Source organism: Psilocybe cubensis, chromosome 11 (assembly GCF_017499595.1).
Source record: "Psilocybe cubensis strain MGC-MH-2018 chromosome 11, whole genome shotgun sequence".
NCBI classification, from domain to species: Eukaryota; Fungi; Basidiomycota; class Agaricomycetes; order Agaricales; family Agrocybaceae; genus Psilocybe; species Psilocybe cubensis.
The window spans coordinates 356975-374667 of NC_063009.1; the positions used below are offsets into that span (position 1 = coordinate 356975).

Below are 17693 nucleotides of genomic sequence, written 5' to 3' on the forward strand. Positions count from 1 at the left end.
AGCTTTGATGTACAGATGATGGTTTGTGGATCGACGTAACAGGTGAGATTTTCAACGTATAGTTTTGAAATTTGCAGTAACTACATGCACCATGTTCCTCAGGTGAGCTACAAAAAATACGCCCTGTAGAGGACCGAGGTTATTCATTGATTAGAATCAAGTTGAAGAGATAGTTTCGTTAGCAGATCCATTTGCGTCGCACGGAAAGTATCAGCCGTGATGGCAATCGCCGGAGCAGGGTCAAGGAAAGTCAACAACGGAGGGCTGGTCTTGGAGGAACTCCATGGTTGCCAGTCAACAGCAGAGAGGAGACTGATGGGATTCTTCGGTAACGATGGGTTCCCAGTGTTTGCGAAATTGACTACAACATTTGAGAAGAGTTATTATTAGTACACTAGTAGTACCTGCCTCACAGTAGCGAAGCGTCGTCGTACCTAGCCCATCGGTACCGATGAAGTCCGGCGCCGTTCCGGACCCATAAAATTCAGGGATGTCGGAGCCATGGAATGATCCTAGAAGAGGCGTCGCTTTACCTCGCTTGAACACTTGAAAAAAAATAAATCTAAGTCAGAATTTAGATCAAGATAGTAACAATGATAATACTCACAAAATGCGAAAGTTGGCTGAGTGGTAGACGCAGTCTGCAAGAAGAATCGTCTAGGAGCTTGGAAGATCAGATCTCCCTGCACCGCAGCAAGTCGTTTGAATTCGGGTCTGCAGTTTTTTTATCAAACGTGACTCAAGATGAATTGGACCTAAGATTGGGCTCATCAGAAACCAGCACCCTTACGTAATCAATGGGCTTGGCGCCAAGAGCGGCCAAAATCCAGCTCGAAAAAAAAATCAAAAGTTATGTTGACGGAAAATGGTTTCAGACAAAAAGTTTAAAAAAAAAAAATTCATAAATGTGCATATACAATCCTTACTACTAGCCTTTATGCCCACAATAATAGAATTACACCTCAGAGGTCAAATTGTAGTCTCTGGAAGTCCATAATGAGTCTGAGAGGTATTACTTAGGCGTGACTTATTGTCACGTGTGGTCACGTGTACCATTATATAAGCGGCCAAAAGAACATTGTCAAATTTTCGAAAATCTCCCAAACTCGAGAAAACACCATTTCTGACGTGTTAGACTAAAAAAAAAGGAAAAAAATTAAAATCTTTATAACTTCTTGAGATCAAAATTTTTTTGAAAAAAAAAACCACAGATGTGTTCAAAGAAGCATAACCTACATATCTGTGGTTCAAAAATGTAGAATAGTGTGAGTGCAGAAGGGTTGAAAAGGTTCGGAGGTAAGCCAACTTTTGCTTACCTAAGGGGGTGCTGGTTCCTGATGAGCCCAATCTTAAAGATGGCTCCTTACGTGATAGCGTTGGCAGTTCCGGTATCAAAGGGCGATCCCTAACAAACAACCGATTGAGGTTCTTTATTCAAGGAACCAGAGATGCAAATGGCCCGTACCGCTGTGATATCATCAGGATATGCAGCACCGACTGCAGCCAAGTCATCGTTCGAAATCAATCCACGGAAGTAGCTTATATGTGCCTTTAGTTGTTGATCATGCACGCAGAGGAGCAAATCGACGCACTTGGATTGCATGTACGCCAAAAATTCATCATTGGTTCTGGATGTCACGTAAATTTCGCACTTATGGTAAAACTGATTGGACAGACGTACGTGATATTGCCATTGGAAAGAGAAAACAATCTTGAGAAATGTCAGAAAGATGTTAAGTAAAATACAAGCACGTGTAAATTGCTCACGTTCCCTCATCATCGCAATCCCCTGTAATAAGAGGCACCTAAGAACATTTAAGTATAAGAAGCCAGGAGTAACAATGAAGACATCACCAACCTTGGCATACAGGCCTTTTTGAATTGAAACTTGAGGATCTCGCACAATTATTTCACCATCAATAGTGGGCTGCCACGGAATCGCAAGACTTGAAAATGAGAACAGGTTAGGTGTTAAATTCATGGCCTCTGCGAATTTATCAAATGGGACAGCTCTCATGCATTGAATAGGATCCTTCTGGCCGGTACATCCTGTGCTTGCAACCAACTGGTCAAAGACGGGTTGCTTAGAAGTGATATCTTGCATTGGAACGGGTGAACCGGACTCCTATCTCACAATCGATGATTAAAATACAGGTTCGTTATTGCTGCTACTTATCACGCACCATGACTGCACCATGGAAAAGACCAGCAGGATTTCCATCGTTAATTACCAAGTGTGAACCAACGGAGATAGCACCCGCGCTTTCGCCCCAACTAGACATTTTCAACAGCAACACGCGTACTTGAGTAAGATATGCAGGATGAAAGGGCACGTAGCTTACATTGTGACTCTTTTCGGATCTCCCCCAAAAAATCTGATGTGGTCCTGGACCCACTGCATAGCGAAGCGTTCTAACATACCTCAACTTTATCATTCGCCAAAGTGAGCAAAATTTTTCTTACGATCTCGCAGCCCTGCGTTACCAAGGCCAGCTTCTTTAACCTCCTTCGAGGCCAACCACCCGAGTGCTAGCACTCTTCATGAGTACGGGTAATTATGCATAAGTGAAGTTTAATTCTCACCGCTTAGACGATAGTTGGCTGATACATATATAACAGGTTCTCCCAACGCAATCGATCGAGAAACTACAGTATTTCCTGGATTAAATGAGGTGTCTCCAGCTTCAAATCCACCTAATCAAATCTCGCTATGAACAACTTGTCTATGCTTGAACCTTTGAATATTAAAACTAACCTCCATAAATCCACTATTGCCACGTTATTGTTACTTAATTCCAGCGCTTCGAAGATATCTCAACTCACAAATAGAACTGGGAGAGTCTTCCCTGGAGGTATATTTGCAGGTTTGACGACATTGATGAAGAGACCTGGACTGATGTTAGCCAGAGTCCAGCATACTGACAAGATAGTTTCTCGTACAATCTTCAGATACTACAGCCGGTCCAGGAGACCCGTTGGCGATTAGTTCATTGATTATTGCCGCGAGAGGTCCCAAAGCGGATGCGTTTGTTGATTGTTGAAAACAGGCTGCTCCAAAATTACTCGCCTGACGGATACCTTTGAACTTTACCGGTGGTTGAGGTGGCGCAAAGCGAAGATTTCCAATGCTGAATGAAACACAATTGTTAGACCACATAAAATTAAAATTAGCGACAGGTATACGTACGGTGGGGCAGCAAAGGGCATCCCGAGAAAGGTCTCTACATTGCCCGATACCTGTCCCTGAAAGGAGCCATAATTGAGCTTGACAACCGGTCCCGATGTAACTGTAGGAGGCGCAGGGGAAGCCTTTCCAAAAGAGGCAAGAGCAAACAGAGCCCAAAGCCTTCTGTCAAGCCAAGGAGACAGCATCTTTGAAAAGCATGCATTCACAAACCATCGTACTTATACGATGGTGCTATGAGATGTGAGATTTTGATTGCTCCCGTAGCTTTGCGTCAGACGTTAGCCTGAAACTGCACCCATGGGATAATAATGAAGTAAACAGTCAGACCCACATGAAGAGGTCACAGTGTATTTAAATATGTACCTTCTTAGCAACATCTCAGTGAGTAGATGCAGAAGTAGACGACTTATCACGAGTTTGTCTATTATCAGCAGCATACGTCTGCTTCCCAATGCTTCTTTCCTCTCTGTCAAGATCCGCGGAAGGTTCCTTGTGAAAATGGTACGAGCAAGTACGAATATTAAGCCATGGAAATAAAAGAATTCGTGAAGACAAGGCCATTTTTATCACAAGGCCGTTATATTTTTGGGAAGTACTCACTCGTTCTCAGCCATTGCTTCTTGTACATTGATATAGGCTCTCTCAGACAAGTCTAAGTCTCAAGATGGCTGCGCATTGACATTAAATTAAGAGCTCTGAGTCAGCTGGGGTTATCCAATTGAAGTCAAAGCCACGTACCTTAGTTTGAGGGAATGATGATATTTCCGCATGGCCTCGAGTCTTCCCGACGTGCTAGACTTCAGGATATCAGTAACAACGACAAGCGGATCCAGTGCAAGTTTTCCTGTCAGAATTCACAAGAGCTGAGGTTGGATACAGTCGAAACTGAAATGACGATGGAACTGAAGGAAGAACTGAGGAAAAGTGTTGATGGTCGAATCACGATGGTAGTCAGGTGATGCACACTGAGAGAAAACGTGATCGACGCGCGTCCGAAGTCGCCGTAGGAAAGCAGCTTTTCGGACCCTAAAAAGGATGTCTGCCGTCCCCCGGCCGCCTCCAAGGCCCTGAAAGTTGAAGACTCCGGGGGGAATTACTGCTCACTCACAGATACGAATAATCGACCCAGCACTTTCGCTGAGCGAAGATGTCCCTGGTCCGGGTAACCTAGAGCCTGATGTTTTACAGGTTTTTTCGTAGTATTGACTCGACTCTGCACCTTCCAGTAGCCGGATGCTCCAGATGACCAGTGATGTGCCAGCGGCGTCCTAGGTGAGTCGACTCGCAAACAAAAATGAATATAATAAGTCAAAACGCCTGGAGTACCGCTATGAGAGGCGTCTGAGGGTGCGAGAGGGTTTTCTTGGTCTTCTTAACCAGCTGAAACGATGAGAACGAGATTGAAACGAAAGGTGAACGATGTGTTATTGTGTAGGTAATTTTCTAGCTAGCTTTTATACTACTGAGGTGGGGTGTGTGTGTAAAGCAAAATTTGTAAAAAAATAAGCGAAGCGATCACGAAATAAGGAAGCCAAGACACTGTGATTAATTCTACAGACGAGTAAAATTAATTAAAATTTAAAAATTTCTTGGATGGGGAGGAAACAGCGAGGGTGCGAAGCTGGGCGCCTATTGTGTCTACTCGGAATATGTGGGTAAAATGAAAGCTGTGCTGTATATGAGATTCGGATTCTAAAATGAAGAAAAATTGTGAATATATTACGACAATGTATATAAAATGGACTGGCGATTAGAAACAGATGAGTAATGGAACCGGGAGCGAGGAATATCGGTGTCGGTGGATGAGGTCGGTGGTGTATTGATGTTCCGGCGTCATGTGAAGCGTGGGAAAGTGGACTTCGTGCGCGCGATTTCCGTGGTTAGCGAGCTGCACTGCGTATCACCAGCATAGCCGCCACAGTGGTTTTCCACCGGTTAGCCCCCATCACCTTATTATTAGTCGGGTACAACATTTCCCTGGGTGAGTGAGCGATAGCTGTTATATGGTGGCTATTTACACATTGGGTTATTACATGTCCTCCGTGTCTGTTAGGTTATCTAATTCGTGCTCTCCCAATTGTACCATCCCTCTGTAGAGGGGATGTCTGTATATATCCACCTGAGCAAATTCCTTGAGAGCATGGTATGTGTACGCAGCCGTCGCCTTCACTGTCTGCTCCCAATTGCAAAGACGTTGTAAAATGTCCAGCCCGCTTCCACATGCGATGTCACGCCATTGCCAGTTTGGATACTGTTTCTTCATGGTGTCCACGAAAGCCACGCGTCTCGCTTGCAGTTGGTCCGAGACGCTTGTGCACAGCAGCATAGCGTGCAGTGTGCACCTCATCTTCCGTCTCTCGCTTGCATATCCTGCAAAGCCTTTGTGACCGCGGGATCTTGCCCTGCCTACGGTCCAGATGACGAAGAGTCTCTACTGCCAGACCGTGCCCCGCGCACATCAGTCATGTCAGCGCCAATCTGTGCGCCGGCACCAAGACCTTGGTTAGGTACAGACGCATTTTGCATACTGCAAGGATTGATGGGGAATCTCCTCGCCATCTATTCTGTAGTAACGGTAGTCTTACAGACGCTTTTATTTCACCCACCAAATACCTTGCACAGGATTCCTCCACTCGCACGATCACCTTCGCAATGCTGCCCGAGGAGACGGAAGAAAAGGGGTAAGTTGTAATGGCCACCAGTGCATATGATACATTAATGATAGGTATAGCGTGCAATAATATAAACATTCATAGCATAAAGAGTGTAGTTAGTCAAATATGTATCAGTAAAGATCTCCATTCTTTGCCCTGACACGGACATCGTCTTCACTTTTTTCACTCTGGGATTTTAGAGCGTCTACCTGTAGGTAATTTTGAATTAGTAGGTTGCACCTCAACTCATTTAAATTTGTATAGCTTACCGAGTGGTTGGCACCATTGTTAAGCGCATCCTTGGTGGTTGAGGTATCGATGCGAATAGTGATGTTCTTCATTTTCATCGAATTAGTAGCGGCTTGATGACCGCTGATGACGCTCGTCGGTATTGATCCCATCATGCGTGAGGTTGTATTCTCGTCAATCTGACTAGTGAACGAATTGCGAGCGTTAAGTGTCGCCAAGAACGAGTTGGTATACACTGTAAGGCAGATAAACAACAGCGCAGGGAGGATGATAAGAAGTACTCACATCTTCCAATGCAAAAGTAAAATGTGGCGTAGATTAGACTTTTTGGGGATGCAATGAGCTGCCAACCCAACATTTAGTACTTTAAACATCTTATCAACCGGATGTACATACACAAATCAAAGACGCGACAGCGCAGCACCTAATCAGAGCTATGACTAAGTATTTGAACACTTCTGAGACGAGCAAGTGACATACGTTGTCAAGCTAGAAAGAGTAAATATGAGTTTTAACAAATCCATGAAGGCAAGTGAAACGACTTACACTCCCGTGTTCACGACAAAAATTATCTGAGTAAAGAAACGGTTTGATCAGACTATGAAAAGCATTAGCTAAATGTGTACGAACAAGCTTTGTTATAATTGTGTCTGATCTAGAATGACTCGGAATCAGCGAACGAGACTAGAACTGATGATATGGCCAATTTACCTCCTAAATCCGGTGCGGGCATTATGAAGCATGATGCACAGACTGGCAGCAATTGCTACGTCAACAACGGTTGAGAGAGCATTTATCGTAATAGTCAGCGGCTAAAACCAATCTTAGAACTCAGGCATCTTCGTATATTTTTTGTCCTCACCGTAATCGACAGTAGTTGTTCATATGTCTCAAACTGTAGGCTTTATATTGAATAAAAACACATCAGCCAATGATGTATGAGCCGAAGATAAAAATGTATTTACGCACGATAAGATAACCCAGACTGTGCGGAAATACTGGATTAGAGATGGACCCTAACGTATTCAGCTTGATATCTCACCGGTTCCAGAACCTAAACATATATAAGCGCATTCGTTATGTCATAATTGTGATAACTTCTTACCTGCTGTCGCCAGAATGAGGAAGAAGATCGTCCCTGCGAGCCAGTAGTTTCTCTTGCTTACTATATTGTGTTGATAGATGAGCAATTCCGGTAGTTTGGCATTGAGAGGAAGTACATACGGCGAAACACACGCAAAGTGTAGAAACTATAAATGGCATGATAAAGTCAGCTTAGGTGCCCTGTATCTTGAATGGTCATGTTTACGGGCCTTTGCACAATCCCAGCATTCACGCCCTAATTGGTCGTTAGCTTGTTTGAAATAACTGGAAGAAAATTGACAATTACAGTGAAAAGAGCCTCCACCTAGAAATGTGGAATTGTCGAAGAGTTCCTTAGCACGGAAATACGGAGCACAGCAAGCTCAATTTGAGCACATACCAACACAGTCCTGGAAGATATGTGGTTCAATGAGATAGTATGATAAAATACTACAGACTAACTCACCAGGTAATGAATCGGAGACTATCCTTATCACTGCTGCAATATTTAACAATAGGGAATGGCAACGAAGTTAATGAAGCTTACTGATATTTGGAAACGACATGATGGTACACTGAGCATCCGAATGTTGACGAGGCAGACCAACTGTTAGACAGTAAAAACTCACCTGCATGGGAGATCATCACCAGATGAATCGCATCAAATGACACCGTTATTGACACCTGGAGACCAAGATTATTACAGGGAAAGGGCAGGAAGTTTTTTTTGGGAAAGACGTACAAGTGTCTTGAGATACCACACATCTTTTTTGTAATCTGTATGTGATGTAAGCCATTTGATAGTCCAACAAACATGAATGTGATCTTACTATTCCAATATGTGAACGCCTGTAGAAGCGTGATCCCGTGAAGAACCGCGCTCACAATGACTCCAATGAACATAGCGCCCATTCTGCTGGAAATTAACGCGATTCATAGAGACGTATATGTGACGTACGAATTGTCCAATGCGACGCTTGGATCGAGAGTAGCAGAAGTTGACATCGCGACTAAGAGGAGTGCTCAAATGTGAACAAGGAAGGGGGCGTGGAGTGGAGATGGGCCACGGCGCGAAAGGCGGCCTTGCGTTCAGATTTATAAAGCGTTAAACGGTCCTTTTGAGTGTAATGAGGATAGCTCCGGATACAAGATTTACTGGAAAGAAGTTGACTCTAATGTCTAGATCTTCGGGAAGATGGAAGTCGGAGAGGAAGGGATGATGCTGACTTTCACCAAAACAGAGGAAGGCCGACCAGCCCTGACATCGAAGTCGCTATGCAAGAGTATGCAAGGGTGATTATGGACCGGTTCTTACTCTCCTCAGGCTTTTCTGATGAGTACCTGTATCGAGATTCCCTGTGGAGATGTTAATGTATGTCTCGGAAACGTCTAAGCGCATGCACGGAGCCTATGTATACGGAGATACATATGCAAGCTATCAAGCGACCTCAGCAGTCATTTAATAGTCGATCGATTTGTGACTTGCAACCGACAAATAAGGAAAATCACAGTTCCAATTGTCTGAATATATACTTTTCTAGTATTCATTACAAGTCTGAATATGTTGAGCACTTGGTGAAAAATAAGATGCGTTTATTATTCAGTTTTTAACCAGACCAAAACCAAACCCAGGAGAGAGTGTGTAATCTGTCCATCCTAGAAAACTTCAGTGTGACCTCTAGGCAGGTCACTTGCAACCGTTTAAATGGTCCGTACACTGATGTAGATGATGCCCGCACATCGGATATAAGTAGGTAAATCGTACGCCATTCTAATTTTATATGGTTTTGCTTTGTGTTCCTTGTTGTTTTTCTGCATGGATCCTTGAATGATAGTAAACCTAACAGTAAAAGTCTTCAAAGAGTTTAACAAAAAAACACGGTGGTAGATGTACATGTAGCTGGTTATTATCGGCGTATACTTAACACGTTCTCCTCATTTTGGCATGTGAAATGGTTGAGAATTTGGTGCAGACTTCGTTCGGAAGTTCTGGGATGATTCTCCGAATTCTATTCACCTCGCTTTGTAGTGAATCCTCTAAATCTATTCAAGCTACGGCCGGAATGTGAAGCACGCTTCCATAATATGTGAAACTAAGAAAGAGACCATATGAGTGTCAAATATTCTGGAAATCAAATTTTGAGTACTAATTGGACCCACAAGCACGTGGAAAAAAATGTTATGTAAGTCTTGTCATTTTCTCAGCAACCAAACATCGTAACAACGATGCAGGTTGTAACCGTGGCGATCTTCAAACGCATCCCCACTTTGCATGTACCCACTTCTTGTTAACTTCATTATTCCTTCTGTTCAGCAAATAATGGATCAAGTAACAAAGTACGATAAATTCACTGGAAGTTGCATAACTTAGCCTCAAGCGGTATTGGTAAATCTTCATGAGATCAAGATCTAGGGTTCGTTGTAGTGGAGTACCAAGCTATTGGTGAAATTCAAATAACATTGCGATGGAGATTTGAGGCCCCCCAAAAAAGCTTGAACCAGACGATAGCAGGCAATCCCAATTAACTTTGTACGAAGATCAGAACTCCCTCTCGGAGCGTATAGTATGTATAGCGTATAGAGTTGCCTAGATTTACGGCACCTCGATTTCCGACGGAATCTCCATTTTGCCGCGGCTCCCAGGCGTCTACATCTCTGGCCCACACACAAATCGTCGTACATTCCACTCTTTCCAAAGCTAATCGCAGTCGTTCAGATGGAATTTTCTGACCTTCTATTGTTGGCTACCGGTCTTTCCACCTTCTGGTATCTCTTTCAGAGAAGAAGGCCTGAAAATCACTGGTTACCTCCGGGACCGAAGGGTCTACCAATTATTGGGGTACTAATCGCTCGCCGCCTCCATTAACTTCCAACTAGTACTCATTTCCTCTTGTCTACCAGAATGTTGCAGATATGCCCTCCCAGAACGAATGGGTTACCTACGCTGAGTGGGGACGCAAGTGGGGTTCGTCAAAATCTTTATCGGAATGGACATTGTCGCTGACTCTAAACGTGAATTCAACTAGGAGGCATACTATCAGTGAAGCTGCTGGGCAGGCCTGTTATTATCGTGAACTCCGCTGCAATCATGGAAGAGTTGGATAAGAGAGGATCCATATACTCCGATAGACCTGTACTCGAAATGGGAGGGGAGTTGGTGGGATACTCGCAGACATTGGTTTTGATGACCTACGGCTCGAGATTCCGAACCTATAGAAAGCATTTCTCGCGTTATATTGGCGGTGTCAGGCCAATGCAGGAACTGCATCCTTTGATTGAAGAAGAAGCACGTCGTTTTTTGAAACGCACTCTCGCTGCACCCGACGACCTTCTCCCTAACCTTCGAAAGTGTGTCTTTGCATATCTTTGTAGAAATCATGATTCTGACAATCTCAATCCCAGGCTGGCCGGCGGAATTATCTTGCGACTTACTTACGGTTATCAAGTCATCGACGGGGAGGATCCATTCGTGAACTTGATCGAAAAGGCCAATGACAATTTCAATGCTGCAACTGTCGCTGGAGCCTATCCTGTCGATTTCTTCCCCTTGTTGAAGAAGCTTCCGGAGTGGCTTCCTGGTATGGGTTTCATGCAAACTGCGCGCGAGTGGGCGAAGGACACTGAGGCGATGGTGGAAGTGCCTTGGGAATTTACGAAACAGCAAATGGTAAGCTTCCAGCACTTTTGTTTGCCGTTATCTTCCAATTCAACTGTATGCTATAATTTGCTATCAGGCTGAAGGAAAAGCCCGTCCATCTTTCGTGTCCACAAACCTTGAGAATGAAAGTGGTATGTCATCTGACGATATTCGGGACTTGAAGCTGGCGGCAAGTTCTATGTACGGAGGCAAGTCATAGTTTATTTTTGGACATAAACTACTGTCAGGCGCTAAAAATATGTCACAGGCGGTGCAGACACGACTGTGTCCGCTGAATACGCCTTTTATTTAGCCATGGTTCTTTACCCAGGTGAGCTTGAAATCGTAATTCAACCTGTATCACTGTTTTTAATCATATCACATTCCTCAGACGTGCAAAAGAAGGCTCAGGCTGAAATTGACGCCGTCATTGGCACGGGGCGCCTGCCTACTCTAAGTGATCAACCGCACCTTCCATACGTAAATGCTGTAGTCACAGAGGTACTTCGATGGAACAGCGTTGCACCCACAGGTGAGATTAACTTTGATGTGAACTCTTCCCAAAATATACTAACTTGAGTTTCTAGGAGTGCCTCACACGGCCATCGAAGATGGTTATATCTCTGGATATTTCATTCCGAAAAATTCTCTCATACTCGCCAATCTATGGTCAGCTCTCCAGAGTTATCTCTGATGTTTTTACGCTTTCCAACCTCATATACTTTGAAACAGGAACATGCTTCACGACCCGGAGACGTACCCAGACCCATTTACCTTCGATCCCGAACGACATATAGCCTCTCCTGGAAAAGAAGCGCAGCGTGATCCAAGGAAGGTATGCTTCGGGTACGGCCGGCGAGTGTGTCCCGGCATGTATCTGGCGGAAGCGTCTTTGTTCTCCTGCATTTCCATGACGCTTGCAGCGTTCAATATCGAAAAGAAGGTCGAGAACGGCGTTCCTATCACCCCTGTTCACGAGAACACCTCTGGAATAATCAGGTACGTCTAGTGATTGAGAGACCATCGCATAACCGTCGCTTAACTCTTGGCAGTTACCCTAAACCTTTCAAATGCGTTATCAAAGCTCGTTCGGAGAAAGCAGTGTCCTTGATCTCTGAAGAGGTTATCTAAAGCGACTTTCATTCATAGCAGCATACTTTGACTTCAATTATACCCTCGCCAATCCAGCGCTCATGACGATCCAAATCATATCCGCTTAGTTTACGCCTACATGAACATCAGAAGGCTTATTATCTTAATCCGCATCTACATCAGAAGCTTTGCAAGATAACTATATACACATTTGCAGAATCTAATCCTGATAATCAAAATTACGCGAGAAAGAAAATTAAAGGTCTTGAAATTTGGGTCCAGGATGAGGTTGATACACTCCATCACGTTAGCCGTGACACGAATGGTTAAATTGCATAGCTGGAAGTGAGGGTACAAAGCGCACGGTATCATTCAAGACCTAAGTTTAATGAATAAAGCTTTTAAGCTATTGTGGGAATGTGCAGGGTCCATCGGACATCCCTGTACGTAGTAAGTACTTTGAAGTTTAAACAGTGATCGTGTTAACGATCATCAACACGATGAAACTTACAAGGCAGAGCGAAGGTTGGTTCGTCTGTGCTTCGCAAATCCGAATTGGTTATGAGAGGGATAAAACTTTGAATCAGATAGAAATTCGATCTAGGTAGTGCCTCGCAAGTCCGCAAAAACCAGCACGTCATTTGACCTGAAGACTGGCAAGGTAGTACTCAATCATACCCATCGGTACCGAATCCGAGAAGGGAGGGATGTGCGGAGATAGGCTGGTAGCTTTGATGCTAAATCTCATTTTAGAAAACAAGGGTGTAAAGGCAATATACCCCGATGATATTGCTCGAAGGGAACATCTATCAGGTTTGATGTAGCTATGAATGCGCTGCGCTCGGGTCAATGATCTTTCGGATGGGTAGTCAGTGCGTAGCGAAAGCACCATACCTAAGCAACTTTCACCTCAAATCTACAACACGAGAGTTTTTGGGGGCCACAGCCGACTTTGCACGGTGATCCATAAGCTTGGATTAAGCATATACAAGCAAATAATTAACTTCAACATATCCAAGCCAATGAAAACTACATCGCTACATCGCAAGTTAGTCGGATTTAAACCAAATTAAACGGACGGTACGCACGGTATTACATATAGTAGAAAGGTATCACCAGATCGAGCCACCTTGAGGGCTACCTGGTATTGTGGGGCTTGGAACGCTCTGTGGGAAAACCCCGCTTCGCGGTACATGAGCAGTCTCTGGTTCTTTGCGCCATTCGATCTTCTCAACTCTCACTTCTCCTTCGATAAGTTGGTATACGTATGTGACTACCACAGATCCTTGGATATCCATTAAAGCAAACGACGGGGTTGGCTCCCTAGTGACATTAGAGACGTAAAGCCGTTTGACAAAGGTGAAACTCACCCATTCAAGGTTCCAGTCCAAGCACCAGTTGCTGTACCTGGATTTACGAAGAACCTGTTGTCATATTCGATAGCTTGGAATCTACGACCTTTAGCTACATGACAAATGCAGATATGAAAATTGTACTCACACATGAGTATGCCCAGACACCAACACATCTACATCCATCTGCCTTGCCAACGAACTTAGTGAATCCAGGTCGCCTGTGGGTATCGACTGATGCCCGTGTATCACTCCAATTTTTATTGGACTGTGCGACACGACAAGCGATGATGGGAATGTAGATTCGTCGTAGTCTCCTTTTACAATGTTTACGTCTGGCGAGATGGTCCGCAAGTATTCGTATGTTTCTCTATCGCAGACATTGCCAGTACAAAGAATTTGCTGGATCTTGCCTGGCACGAGGAGCTTCTTGAATTTAGCTGGAAGATCATGGGTCCTATGTGGAATATGAAGGTCTCCAATGACGAGAACAAGGACCATGCTGCTCAAAGTGTGGTTGAGGTACGTTTCTTGTTGTTGTTGTTGTCGTCTTGTCGTCACGACCGACTACGCGCGGAGTGCGGTTCTCGGCCTTCGGAAGGAAACCGACCGGAAAGATTTTATTTGACTTTATTTGCATGTCACGGCTATACCCCTCAGGCCAAATCTCTGCACAAAAGCTTGAAATCATCAAATAGACAACAAATAGAACTGAAAAAAAAAACGAATTTTGGAAACCTAGTTCTTACTAATAATCATTTTTGCTCCCTTCGTATGTCTTGAATATCGTTACAATGAGATGTACTTCATATATTTAAATTTTATCCTAACGTTCATATTTCATTTTATTAAAGCGGAGAATTAACTGCATAAATAGTATGCCGAAAGAATGCCGTCCTTGGTGCTCTTCGCCACAAGTTGTTCAAACTGAAAGCTACGGAGGTGTATGTCTAGCAATACAAAGCCATCAGGCTTCCAAGAAATTTTTCTTCTTCCATAATCTACATGAACATACAGTTTTAACGATACACAGACTTTCAACATGCAGGTAACAGTTCAATATCAATCCGTAACAACAACTGGCCAATCCAAGAAATCTTACACCCTCACGAAAAAGTACAAATATGCCAACTTCTTCAAATCCTTCACACTCTCGGCGTCGGCCTTGACGACTTTCTCATCATTGAACAACACCCACTGGCCATTTTTCTTGATGTGCGCGACGTAGTGCCCAGAATGGACGGAGGGTCCCTTATGCGAGATGAAAGCGACCAGCTCATACTTGGCTGGCACGTCTTTGAGTCCCGGAATGGTAGGCACAGAACTGGACGAGTCGGTAGAAGCGGGTGCAGCGTCTTCACCTGTGTCCTCTGGGTGGTTGAAGAGCCATTCTACCGCGCGCTCGGCGTTTCCTGACTACAAAGAGATGAGGATAATCAGTTCCGGCAGTTTGCTAGGAAAGGATGCAACGAACAGTTTCTCGGAGAGCTTTCCTGGCTTGTGCACTGGTGAATCCCATGTCAGCCAACATCGCCACCTGTTCAGGGTCGGGCTCGGTTTGCCCTCCTGACGCCCCAGACCCAGAAGCCGAAAGTTGAATAGGCGAATCAATATCTAGAAGGACCAATCATATTTCAGCATCATCAACTAACAAAAAACATGACACGGGATACAGACCAGGATCTTCCATATGCGCGAAAAGCCATTCCATCGCCGCCTCCGGATCACTGTTGCCTGTGGCTAATAGAGCCTTCTGACAGCGAACAGTAGGGAATCCCATCCCTTCCAATTGAGCCATGGCAGCTTCATTGAATTGGGGTAAGGCCGGAGCAGCTACCAGTTTGGAAACAAAAGCAATTTTACTAAATAATGAATTACGATCGAATATCCGAACGGCGTACCTGCAGCATCATTGGGCAACTCAGTCTCCGATTCCTTCAGGCCAGTTCCTATGTGTCGTTCAGAGAATGTGAGGGTATCCTCCTCGGGAAGAATGACAGGAATATCTAAAATGTAAGAGGATCAGGGAATAGCAAAATTGATAATTAGGAATCATTTGGCTTACCAAGTTTGGCTGGAACCCAGTTTACGAGCTGGAACTTCTTCGCATGCACAACAAGTACTTCAGGAAGAGATGCAAATTTCATCTGCCTAAACATACCGTAAGCAGTAGAAAGGAAAAGAAATAAACACAATAACAAAACTGACTTGATAGCAATGACATTTGTAGAGCACGATGGACAGGCATAATCCAACGACTCGGTTCCAAGCAAATGATCGAGGCAATCGGTCAACTTTACATCCTCGTACAAGATTTTGCCGTCTTCATTTTTGCCCTTCTCAGTGGCAGGGATGGAAACAGATACTACATCCATGGCATCTGTTCTGTAGCGCACTTTCTTGCATGACATACACTGTAGACGCTGCTCAGTAGCATAGCTAAAGATAGTAGTAGGATCTGAACAGAGAAAATGATTAACATCAACGAAATGCTAGAAAAGGATCGTCTCACCTTGTTCACTGCGTTCCTTGTATTTCTGACCATCCCGTCGTAGAACAGTGATCAGATGGGTGAAGAACTCCTCTGCATCCTGTTGCCGCATCGTCGCGAATTCCTCGTGTCCCTTCCCAATCAGAGCCTTGAAGTTTGTTGGTTTGATTCCTGTCTGGAAAACGGGAGTAGGAGAAGGGTGTTGCAGGCTGTCTGCTGAGGCGTGAGCTGGATGCGAATAACGGCCACTTAGCAGTCCATCAGCGACTTTGTGCATCTGACATTCGACACAATCCGCTGGAAGTGAGACTGGACATATCTCGGCGTGTGTAGATGCTTGATTTTGGTACCGTGTTTGAAATGAGGGGAGAGAGTAGACAGTTTGAAGGACCGAAGCCATGTAACAACTGTATTTATGACGTCAGCGCGCAAAAGTAAAGATTGCAGATAGCATCGTACCTGTTTCCGAGGTTGGCAAGCCCCGTCAATCCTGGCCCGAAAACTGGTTCCAAAGCCTTTCCATCATCTCCAGTTAAAGAAAAATCGTATTTGAGGTTTTGTTCGATTTGCTACTGAATGTCAAAGAGAGACTTGGATCAATTCATATTTTGGACGTACCAGCTCTGTCATGCTTTTCTCCGTCTTTTTGAGAGTCTGGACGTTAATTCCAAAGGATGCTAGATGCGTCGCCAGGTCTGGATCCTCTTTCGCATCATTGCAAACATAGCAATAGATATCTAATGAGAGTGTCAGTAGAGACTAGATTTGAGGTTTTAAATTACACACCAGCTCCTCCTTCCGGAGTAATTGTTCCCAGTTTCACGCTCACAGCATGCCCAGAAGCCTCGTAATGCGCCAATCCATGTCCATTACCGCCCAATCCACCGAATTGTTGCCTCCCACATCCTAGAGAACCGCAGGTGAGGCAGAGCCACAGATTTTCTTTTAGATCGCAGGCGTTACAGTGGGCAAGTCCTTCAGCCGGTATATGGCCCGACACGAATTGCTCGATGGTAAGTGTGTGTTCGCAGGGCGTGATCTCTTCCTCCCATGCTTTCACTTCGGATTGGCGCGCAGAAGAAAGCGATTGCATCACTCCCTCCACCAGAGATTTTATCTAGGCTTATAAGAAAAAGGAAGCAGAATATTGTAGCCATACTCACCTTGGGATCTGATAGCGCCTCTGGGACGACGGCTCCATTTTGACTATCGCATGCCCAACACTTGACCTGTGTTATGTGCTCGTACTTGTCCTCTTCTCTTTCCTCGACGATCGCCAACTTTGTCATTTTTGCGGGAGGCTCTTCATCATGTCCCTATAATCCCTTGATAAGAACGACTGATATGAACCCACATAATACGTACCCTTTGTGGCGATGGTACCGATTTCAACTTTCTTCGCACATTCAAGGTGAATCGATGCGATGACCTAACCACATGAGTTCGTGCATGGTGCCTAGTTGGATCCAGGCAGCCTCCATTAAAACACGACAGACACACATCGACGCCATCTGCGCCATCCTTGCCAAACGGTGAGCTCGAGCCTACAATATATGAAAAAAAAAATCTACCTGATTGTCAAAGCACTGAGTGCATTCCTCACGGTGAACGCTCTGGGACAGTCGAGGAGGTTGTAATGCCGCGATATCGCCGATATGACTGCAGGACATGGTCGTCGTCGTCGTATTTGGCGACGTCGAACGCACTTTGTCGACAGCTGTAAGCGATGAGTCACATGATCGTTTGACGGACCGCTGGACCGGGGTCATTTACGGCGGTCCGCCAAATTCCAACCAAATTCCAACCAAACTCCAAAAGTTGTTTAAAAGTTTGGTATCAATTGGGTGCAGGTAGTTAATTTCTACACATATTAGACCTGGGGAGTGTGAGGAATGACTGAGAGTTTTGCCGCACTTGTAGTTTGAAATTTAATCAAAATATAATCAAT

The 17693-nt window shown here is 44.5% G+C and overlaps 5 protein-coding genes across 5 annotated transcripts; 1 reads left to right on the forward strand and 4 right to left on the reverse strand.

The window, feature by feature from the left end:
- Positions 1 to 143: 143 nt before the first annotated feature.
- On the reverse strand, positions 144 to 3372 carry JR316_0011286 (Lipase 3; the record flags this gene model as incomplete). Its single annotated transcript, XM_047896943.1, has 17 exons — positions 144 to 361; positions 435 to 545; positions 608 to 714; positions 1368 to 1405; positions 1466 to 1538; positions 1593 to 1628; positions 1682 to 1711; positions 1768 to 1805; positions 1859 to 2125; positions 2184 to 2274; positions 2343 to 2412; positions 2464 to 2529; positions 2584 to 2694; positions 2756 to 2768; positions 2824 to 2888; positions 2941 to 3128; positions 3188 to 3372. The coding sequence occupies 17 exons, from the start codon at positions 3370 to 3372 to the stop codon at positions 144 to 146; spliced, it is 1707 nt and encodes a 568-aa protein (XP_047743352.1).
- Positions 3373 to 5972: 2600 nt separating this feature from the next.
- JR316_0011287 (uncharacterized protein) lies at positions 5973 to 8178 on the reverse strand (the record flags this gene model as incomplete). The annotated part of the gene is made up of 19 exons (XM_047896944.1): positions 5973 to 6050; positions 6111 to 6325; positions 6376 to 6433; positions 6487 to 6514; positions 6571 to 6579; positions 6637 to 6662; positions 6721 to 6745; positions 6802 to 6902; positions 6953 to 6992; positions 7060 to 7075; positions 7133 to 7144; positions 7196 to 7340; positions 7574 to 7583; positions 7640 to 7672; positions 7721 to 7748; positions 7803 to 7857; positions 7916 to 7950; positions 8004 to 8086; positions 8132 to 8178. 19 exons carry the CDS (start codon positions 8176 to 8178, stop codon positions 5973 to 5975), a joined length of 1044 nt encoding a protein of 347 aa, XP_047743353.1.
- Positions 8179 to 10261: 2083 nt separating this feature from the next.
- JR316_0011288 (Cytochrome P450 monooxygenase 208) lies at positions 10262 to 11941 on the forward strand (the record flags this gene model as incomplete). Its single annotated transcript, XM_047896945.1, has 8 exons — positions 10262 to 10521; positions 10576 to 10840; positions 10908 to 11019; positions 11079 to 11141; positions 11202 to 11342; positions 11398 to 11479; positions 11543 to 11809; positions 11863 to 11941. The coding sequence occupies 8 exons, from the start codon at positions 10262 to 10264 to the stop codon at positions 11939 to 11941; spliced, it is 1269 nt and encodes a 422-aa protein (XP_047743354.1).
- A 1073-nt stretch (positions 11942 to 13014) lies between these two features.
- JR316_0011289 (Vacuolar protein sorting-associated protein 29) lies at positions 13015 to 13755 on the reverse strand (the record flags this gene model as incomplete). Its single annotated transcript, XM_047896946.1, has 3 exons — positions 13015 to 13225; positions 13273 to 13353; positions 13403 to 13755. The coding sequence occupies 3 exons, from the start codon at positions 13753 to 13755 to the stop codon at positions 13015 to 13017; spliced, it is 645 nt and encodes a 214-aa protein (XP_047743355.1).
- A 597-nt stretch (positions 13756 to 14352) lies between these two features.
- Positions 14353 to 17415, reverse strand: JR316_0011290 (Ubiquitin carboxyl-terminal hydrolase 14; the record flags this gene model as incomplete). The annotated part of the gene is made up of 13 exons (XM_047896947.1): positions 14353 to 14670; positions 14729 to 14868; positions 14932 to 15087; positions 15156 to 15260; positions 15320 to 15405; positions 15463 to 15712; positions 15767 to 16152; positions 16205 to 16314; positions 16364 to 16482; positions 16532 to 16862; positions 16909 to 17061; positions 17246 to 17289; positions 17349 to 17415. The coding sequence occupies 13 exons, from the start codon at positions 17413 to 17415 to the stop codon at positions 14353 to 14355; spliced, it is 2265 nt and encodes a 754-aa protein (XP_047743356.1).
- Positions 17416 to 17693: the final 278 nt, after the last annotated feature.